At 45.5% G+C, this 9262-nt stretch overlaps 1 protein-coding gene across 1 annotated transcript; it reads left to right on the forward strand.

Moving 5' to 3' along the window:
• Positions 1 to 449: 449 nt before the first annotated feature.
• On the forward strand, positions 450 to 9022 carry LOC133422061 (chromobox protein homolog 2-like). The gene is made up of 5 exons (XM_061711955.1): positions 450 to 523; positions 616 to 659; positions 6122 to 6187; positions 7200 to 7269; positions 7351 to 9022. The coding sequence occupies exons 1-5, from the start codon at positions 452 to 454 to the stop codon at positions 8638 to 8640; spliced, it is 1542 nt and encodes a 513-aa protein (XP_061567939.1). The 5' UTR covers positions 450 to 451; the 3' UTR covers positions 8641 to 9022.
• The last annotated feature ends 240 nt before the right edge of the window (positions 9023 to 9262 follow it).

The following is a 9262-nucleotide window of genomic DNA, read 5'->3' on the forward strand; positions in this document are numbered from 1 at the left end:
TTAAAACCTCATTTTGTACATTTCTGGTCTACATTTTATTTTACTGTTTATACTTTTTATTGTTTATACATTTCATTTCATTTTATCTCTTACATATTTGCTTTTATAATTGTATTGTGTTGCACCAATCACCATAACAAATTCCTCGTGTGAAAACTTGGCAATAAACCCTTTTCTGATTCTGATATCTATTTTTATTTTGTCATTTCAAAACAAAAAACGGATGGCCGCGAAGTACACGGACCCCCCCTCATATCTGAGATGCACCCCTAGTCATCATTTTCTAGAACCGGCCCTGTGCAAAGCCCTTTGAATTACCTTGTGTTGAATTGTTGCCTTGCCTTATTTTGAAGGGCTCGGCCGGCACTTCCGGCGTCAGTCCTGCTTGCCGCTGATTGGCTGCTCGCTCCTCTCGTGGTTGATAAAGAAGCGTCTCGGAGCGGCGGCAGACATGGAGGAGCTGAGCGCCGTGGGAGAGCAGGTTTTTGATGCCGAGTGCATCCTGAACAAGCGGCTGAGGAAGGTGAGCTCCGACCGAGGCTCCTCTCAACACCTTCCCCACCTTTAGCCGCGGATTCAAACCCGCAACTCTCTGTTCTGTCCCCTCTCCTGCAGGGAAAGTTGGAGTTTCTGGTGAAGTGGAGGGGATGGTCATCCAAGTAAGTGCAAGTGCTGCAGCTCTGCAGCCCAAACAATGAAAAACAACAACAACGTGCCGCTTGTTGCCGGGGGGGAAACCAGCGCCTCAAAAACTCACTTTTACGCCCCAAAAACAGACAAAAACTGCAGAAAGTCGTGATATTTCGTCGCTGTGGGCGGTTTCTCCACAAATTGTGCATTCATCCTTGCTCTTTTGTTTATTACCACCGAGCCAGTTTAAGTTACAATACACCCACACACAAACACACATGCAGGATTTACCTCCTCAATCCCAAAATACTTGTGTAGTTAAAAAATAAAATTAAAAAAAATGTGTTTTTGATCAATGTTTAAACCTGAAATTTTAAATTTAAAACCCAATTCTTGAGTTAATGGCAAGGCAAGTTTATTTGTGTAGCACAATTCAACACAGGGTGATTCAAAGTTTTCACTTTGTTTTCAGAGCTATCATTATTATTATTATCATTATTATTGCTATTATTACTATTATTATTATTATTATTATTATTATTATCATCATCATCATTATTGTTATTATTGCTATTATTACTATTATTATTATTATTATTATTATCATTATTATTATCATCATCATCATCATCATCATCATCATCATCATTATTATTACTATTATTATTATTTTGTGTAGACGTATGATACTTCATTTGTTCTTTTTGTATATTCTATTCAGTTAAAAGGTGGGCAAAATAAGCTTTTTGCTTCAAGCCCAGACCTTTTCGGTCAAATAATCACAATGTTGACCAGGGGAAAACCTGTGTTATCTTGTTTGTGGATTTTTGTTTGTGATTGACCGAAATAAATATTAACTAAAGTGCTTTACATCAACATTAAAAGCAGCAAGACACAATTAAACAGTAAATAACAAATAAAATGAGGCAAAATAATAAGAAGCACAAGTTGTTGAAAAGTAAGGGCAGTAGAGTACAGCAGCTACATCTCATTCTTACAATGGCAAGAATTAAATTTCTATAGGGTTAAAACGTACAAAGACCGGGTCAAATACAGTATTACAAAAGTAATCTGTAACAATTCGTACTTTATTTATTTTTTTATTTATTTAAAAGGGACAACGCACATTAATTAAAATGAGCACTTGAGTCCATCATGTAAATGTGCCAGATTTAGCCATACAGGCAAATTTACATCTGCATTCCCTGGCAGGTTGATGGTGTATATATATAAAAAACATTGAAAGACAACACACTAAGGCCCCGTTTACACATATTTACAAAAACGGATATTTCCCCCTCTACGTTTTGAAAAATTCCATCGTTTACACGAGATCGTTTTCAAAATCTCTTCGTTTACACGAATCCGCATAAATATGCTGTTAACGTCATGCCAGCCAATCAGAATCCTGGAAAAAACATCAACAAATGACACGTGTAACACGGCGACGCGCACCGCCGCGTACCCTACGCCGTAGGCTCTGCGTCGATTTAACGCGGGACCATAATTCAGGCTTTACTTTCAAGATGAACGAGAGTCTTTCGTTTGGAGTGACAGAGAAGTGGAGTTACTTTTAAGTGTGACTTTAGAATATAAAACAGGTAAAATACAAGAAAATATTGACGGTGGCCAAACAAATTGTAAACACAGGTCGCACACATGACGCTGGTGACGTTTCTGTTGCATAATGTGACGTTCTGAAGCTTAAATCTCCGTTTCCCTCCGTTTACAATCAAACGTGAAAACAGAGTTTTTGAAAATCTCCACTTTGGCCGGAGTTTTCAGAAATGATGGTTTTTAGTGACTTTGAGCTCCGTTTTGGTGTAAACGAACGGCCAAAACGCATGAAAACACCACCGTTTTTGCTCCGTGTAAACGGGGCCTAAAACATCAGAGCACAGAGTACAAACAATTGGTAAAACCGTGACATAACTCTGAATAATGACAAACAACATAAATGAAGAACTATAGCACACAAAAACATCAGCTCATATAAAATCACATAAGCACAAATGGGTAGTAAAAACAATAACCTGACCCTATACCAGATTATGACAGCATGTTTGATTATCCAGTAACCACGGTTTTGTGTTTTTAGAGAAGGAATGAAGAGTTGTGATGTTCCTTAGTTGTTTGGGTTTAGTGTTCCAGGTTTGAGCTGCTCGATAGGAAAAGGCTGACGGCCCAAAGGAACTTTTTCTATGTGCAGTTTTGCAATCTCCTCTGGTGGCAGCTCTGGTAGATGAGTTTAGATTTTTCTTAATAAAGTCATTGAGTGGAGGGGGGCCAGACCATGAAGGACTTTAGGTACGGTGAATTAAACCAATTTGACAATTCTACGTCACAATACCTGTAATAGATAATTAATGGATCTGACGGCCAGGAATGGGCGATGTTTTACCGTTCACGATAAACTGTCAAAAAAAATTCTCACGGTAAGAATTTGTATCTCACGGTAAAAACGATAAATTCCAGTTGATGACGTTTTTGTGTAAAACTGATTTATGGTTCTGTGTTAAATCCACGCACAACGTACGGGAAGGAAGGAAGGAAGGAAGGAAGGAAGGAAGGAAGGAAGGAAGGAGGGAAGGAGGGAGGGAGGGAGGGAGGGAGGGAGGGAGGGAGGGAAAGAAAGGAAGGATAAGTTCCCGTTGACGTTTTTGTGTAACAAACATGGCGGATCTGAGAGCGAGATAGATTTATAGTTACAAAGGTGGAGTTGAATTGGTATTTTTTTTATCGTTATCGGGATAAATGGCAGAAATGATCGTGATAAATTTTTTAGTCCATACCGCCCATCCCTACTGACGGCTCCTCCACACTTTGGCTTCTTGTCACTTCTGTCATCCAGCACCAGCGTGCACCGTTGCTGCTCCAGGGTTTTCTGTTGGAACCACATCCTGTGTGTGTGTGTGTGTGTGTGTGTGTGTGTGTGTGTGTGTGTGTGTGTGTGTGTGTGTGTGTGTGTGTGTGTGTGTGTGTGTGTGTGTGTGTGTGTGTGTGTGTGTGTGTGTGTGTGTGTGTGTGTGTGTGTGTGTGTGTGTGTGTGTGTGTGTGTGTGTGTGTGTGTGTGTGTGTGTGTGTGTGTGTGCAGGAAAGGGTTTGGGGTCGATCACTTGGGCGGCTGATCAGAAGTCGTCGCCGGTGCTTGAACCCGAGTCGCTGGCGGGACGACCCGTTTCTGCTCCTCTGCAGCACGTTTCCCTCTCCTTCAGAGATCCGTATCACGTTTCTAGACGAGACGCAGAGATAACAACGCCGTCGTACCCAGGAAGGAAACCAGCACAAGCTTTAGTTTTTAAGATCTGGAAAAAACAAAGTGAAACGGAGCGGAAAGAACCTAAAAATGAGACGCGAGTAACTCGGCAGCAACAGGGCCGGAAAGAAAGTTTGAGGAGTCTCACCCTGATTTATTTATTTAATTCAGATTAGGTCTGTGTTGAAAAAAATACATTTTCCGATTCTAAATCGATTCTCATATTAATTCCTGAAAATCGATTTGGTTTTTCATCATTACAACTTTTGGTATTTTTTTGTTTATGCCCTAAAAAGGAATGTTTTGTTGGACACGAGAATAACTGGTGCCATGTTTTTGCCTTTTAAATATGTTTAAAGGTATGAAAACATTTTAAGTTTTCAGTTATAATTGCATAAATTGTCTATATTTCATTACTTTATATACTGTTTTGGGGTTTTTGGACACAAAAACATTGTGTCCAACAAAACATTCCCTTTTTGGGGGCATAAACAAAAAAATACCTAAAGTTGTAATGTAATGATGAAAAAAAAATAATCGATCTTTAGATATACCAATCGATTTTTTGGAATTAATATGAGAATAGATTTAGAATCGGAAAAACTATTTTTTCAACCCAGGCCTAGAAGGTGCAGATGTTTTCCTCCTGATATTGCTGTGTTTTTAGAAATTAAAAGGATAAATACATATTATCCAGTGGTAAAAACCTGAACTCGAGCACGTTTGACGGTTATAAATGCAAAAAGAGACAAAAGGTGGCGTGCGAGAATAAAAGAGGGTTTTGAGGGACTTTGGGGCCTCGCCGGCTACCTGTGACCCGGGATGAACCCGCGGGGGGCCGAGCCCGGGGGGGGCTGAGCCCGGGGGGGGCTGAGCCCGACGCTGCCGGGCCGGCGGGTTAATGGGCTTTAATCATGGCGTGTGATGATGAGTGGCAGCTGGCGGGACGGGAGGAGGAGGTGGGAGGGCTGAATAGTGTTGTTATGATGCCGATGCCTGGGCTCTCCTGCACCGCTGGGGGGGGGGGGGGGGGGGGGGGGGGGGGGGGGCTTCAAGTTGAAAATGTTTTCTCACACAGATACTTTTTCTGTACTGAGGCTGCCGAGGTTCTAACCGGGCTGAGTCGGCCCTGGATCTGACGTCACCACCCTCCACGCCACCGATTGGTCGGGGGGCCGTCAGGCGTTTGAGTCAGGAAGCGGGGACACAGCGCGAGAACGACTGGTGGCGATTTTATTGTACAGCGCAAACGTCTGTTTGGTGATCCAACTCTGAGGTGCAGATGTTCATAAACCTGGTGCTGAGGAGAGAATTAAAAAAGGGATGTAGACGGGCGATAAGGATCGATCACACAGCTGATTTTCTCATCTGCGCCGACACAAAGTTAGTTAGTTAGTTAGTTAGTTTTATTTTGGTCCATTAGTCAATCAAAACATGCACCACAGTAAAGCTGGATATATAAATAAATGAACCAAAAAAGGTGTAGACTGAAGCCGTAGCTTATATGATGCCTACCCTTTTTTACAATACATCACAACAAATCAAAATAAAAGGTATTACAGAGATCAATTACAACAAAAGCATGTGATATAGAGGATTTACAGGAGAAGCTGCTCTTGGTCATAGTTTATATTTATCAATTGCCCTAAGTTTAAATTAATTTTTTGGAATTTGCGGATAGAACTACACATTTTTAGCTCATCACAGAGACTATTCCACAAGTTTACCCCCTTAACAGAAACACATCTACTTCTAAAGTTTGTCCTTACCTTTATTTTTTTAAACATACAAGTTCCCTTGAGTTCATACCGACTTTCTCTGGGTGAAAACATTTCCTGAATGCAGTGAAAGGGGTTGCACAATCGAGTACGTCACAGCAGCTTCACCCCAACCTGCCCACTTCTCACCTGGTTGGGGAAAAACAAACGAGGACAAAGCGGGTGGAGCCGGGACGAGTCGGGCTGAGTAGGTACTAGTGGAAAAGCACCATAATACACGGATGCCAACACAAACCGGATTGTGAACAGGTCACTCCATTTCGGTGGGTTTTCAGATCCGTTTGAACCGAATCCTTCGTCCTACGTAAAAGAACTTGATAGTTTTGCAGGGTAACCGGGGTTGACTGTGCTGAAAGGTCGGCTGGTAAACCTGGGGTCACCGCTGAGGCGTCTACTCCGGCCCGGCTTCCTCGGCCTTTTCTGCTCGGTGGTGACGATGTTCCTGTTCCTGTTTCAGACACAACAGCTGGGAGCCTCAAGAAAACATCCTGGACCCGCGGCTGCTGGCTGCCTTCAACAAAAAGTACGTCCGTCCTTTATTTTCACTATTCTGGGTCTCGTAAACTTCAGGGGAGAATATAATGTGCTTTAATTTATAGTGTCAAAACTTTGTCCTGTGATTGGCTTAGACTTGTAGTCAATACCACCTAAACCAGGGGTCGGCAACCCAAAATGTTTTAGAGCCATATTGGACCAAAAACACAAAAAACAAATATGTCTGGAGCCACAAAAAATGAAAAGTCTTGTATCAGCCTTAGAATGAAGGAAACACATGCTGCATGAATCTATATTAGTTATTACTGGGGGAAGATTTATTTTTCATTATGAACTTCGAGAAAAAAGTCGAAATTTAGAGAAAAAAGTAGAAATGTCGAGATTAATGTTGAAGTACAAAGTCAAGAAAAAAAGTTGAAATGTCAAGAAAAAAAGTTGAAATGTTGAGAAAGTCGAAATTTCGAGAAAAAAGTAGAAATGTCGAGATTAATGTTGAAGTACAAAGTCAAGAAAAAAAGTTGAAATGTCAAGAAAAAAAGTTGAAATGTTGAGAAAGTCGAAATTTCGAGAAAAAAGTCGAAATGTTGAGGAAAAAAGTCGAAATGTTGAGATTAGGAAGGAAAAAGGAAGAAAAGAGAAAAAAAGGTCAAACATTTTTGAAAAAGCTCCAGGAGCCAAAGTCAAAATGTCAAGAAAAAAGTAGAAATTTAGAGAAAAAAGTCGAAATGTCGAGATTAATGTTGAAGTACAATCTTGAGAAAAAAGTCGAAATGTCGAGAAAAAAGTCGAAATGTCGAGGAAATAGTCAAAATTTCGAGAAAAAAGTTGAAATGTTGAGATTAAAAAGGAAAGGGAAAAGGAAGAAAAAAGGAAAAAAAGGTCAAACATTTTTGAAAAAGCTCCAGGAGCCACTAGGGCCGCGCTAAAGAGCCGCATGCGGCTCTAGAGCCGCGGGTTGCCGACCCCTGACCTAAACAAAAAAGTGGTCTAGATTGGCTGATGAGATCTCCTCAATTCATCTCTTTTCTCTTGAATAAAAGAGAGCAAGAAAAGGAGCTCCTGATGCTTAAACGAGGAAAACGGCCCCGAGGACGACCACGGAAGATCATAGTGAGTACAAGTCTGACGCCGCTTCCTCGTTTCTGGAGGTTTGGTGAAGATGGTTTTTAACATTTGCTCTTTGAACTTCAGGAGAACGTTCCGGAGACCCCGAAGTCCAGCAGCTCCTCGTGCTCCTCGTCCTGCATGAGCTCCAACTCCTCGTCCTCCAGCTCGTCCTCGTCGTCGTCCTCGGAGGAAGAGGAGGACGATGACGACGAGGAGGACGGGGGGGGGCAGGCCATGCAGGCGAGCCCCCCCGTCCGGACCAGAGACCTGCACCCCGTCCCCCAGCAGAAGGCCCAGATCGTCATGGCGAAGCCGGAGCCGCCCAAGAAGCGGAGCAGGAAGCCCGTCTCCCCGCCGCCGCCGCCCAAGGACTTCCAGCAGAACAAGGGCCCGCGCCGGGTCCTGAAGGCCACCAAGGACGGGGATCTGCCCGGCGCCATCAAGAAGCCCGTCCACCCGGCCAGCTTCACCTTCATGGGCTTCCACCGCGGCTCGCCCCGGGAGGCCGTGGCGGGGCCGACCCGGCCCCTGCCGGCTCAGGGAGGGGTGGGCGCCGCGGCGCCAGGCAGGGCCTCCGTTCAGACCTCCCCCCTGAGCAAATCCAGCCAGGGCCGGAGCGCCCACGCCGCGGGGAAGCTGCCCGTCTCCGGGCCGGGCCTCGCCCTGAAAGCAGCCGCCGGCAAATCCAAAGGTGTGGCGGCGCTGAATCTGAATACTTCCAAACATCCCACGCAGGGAACCACCCAGCACACGCTGAGCCCGCCCGGCGGACTAAAGAAGGCCCCGCCCCCTTCGCCTGCGGCGCCGCGGATGCTCGGCGCCAAGGCGGCGGCGAGCCTGCCGTCGAAGGGCGCCGCCGGCGGTCCCGGATCTCAGCCCCTCAACCTCCAGAACAAACTCTCCCAGGGCGCCGACGGCCCCGGAAACGGAGCCGCCGCCGCGCCGGACCAGAGGAACCCGGCGCGGAAGACCGCCGCCTCGCTGAGTCAGGGGGGCGACCCTCCGAAAACGCCCGGGAGACCGCCGGCCAGGAAAGGAGACAAGGCCAATGAAAACCAGACCCCTAGAGTCCAGGCCCGGCTGGACAAGTCCTGCACGGAACTCCAGAGCCAGCAGGAGAGGGCGGTGGCGGCGGCGCCGAAAGGCGGCAAGAAGGCCAAAATGACCGACATGAGCACGGGCGAGGAGGAGAGCAGCTCGGACTCGGACCACGACTCCTCCTACGCCTCCGTCGCCGCCCAGATCCAGGACTGGAAGCCGCCGCGCAGCCTGATCGAGCACGTGTTCGTGACGGACGTCACGGCCAACCTGGTCACCGTCACCGTCAAGGAGTCGCCCACCAGCGTCGGCTTCTTCGGCCTCCGCAACTACTGACGGTTCGGACTAAAGACGTCGGACCGCCTCCGGGGAGCAGCGTCCTCCGGGTGGCCGGCGGAGCGGGTCGGGGGGTCCGGACCGCCTCTCGGCGGGGCGAGTGAATCCGGACCGTGTCACGGGTGGATCAGGGACTGAATTACAGGGTTCATTTATTCTTCATCTTTTAGTTGAGACATTTTAGACGTTACAAAATAGCTTAAAAATACAGATTCAGATATTGATTGTAATTATTTATTTGTTCTCGTCTAAAACCTGCCCCCCATCATATCAAGATCAAGAGTCCTCCACTAAGGACCAACTCGTCCATCATGTCCATATTTCAAGCATCATGATAAAAGTTTGGGTCCAGCTGATGCTGCATTGATGTTGCATTGATGCCGCACTGACGTTGCATTGATGTTTCATTGATGCCACATTGATGTTGCATTTATGCCACATTGATGTTGCATTGATGCCACATTGATGTTGCATTGATGCCACATTGATGTTTCATTGATGCCGCATTGACGTTGCATTGATGCCACATTGTTGCATTGATGCCACATTGTTGCATTGATGCCACATTGATGTTGCATTGATGCCACATTGATGTTGCATTGATGCCACATTGATGTTGCAT

This window comes from Cololabis saira, chromosome 21 (assembly GCF_033807715.1).
Source record: "Cololabis saira isolate AMF1-May2022 chromosome 21, fColSai1.1, whole genome shotgun sequence".
Taxonomy (NCBI): Eukaryota; Metazoa; Chordata; class Actinopteri; order Beloniformes; family Belonidae; genus Cololabis; species Cololabis saira.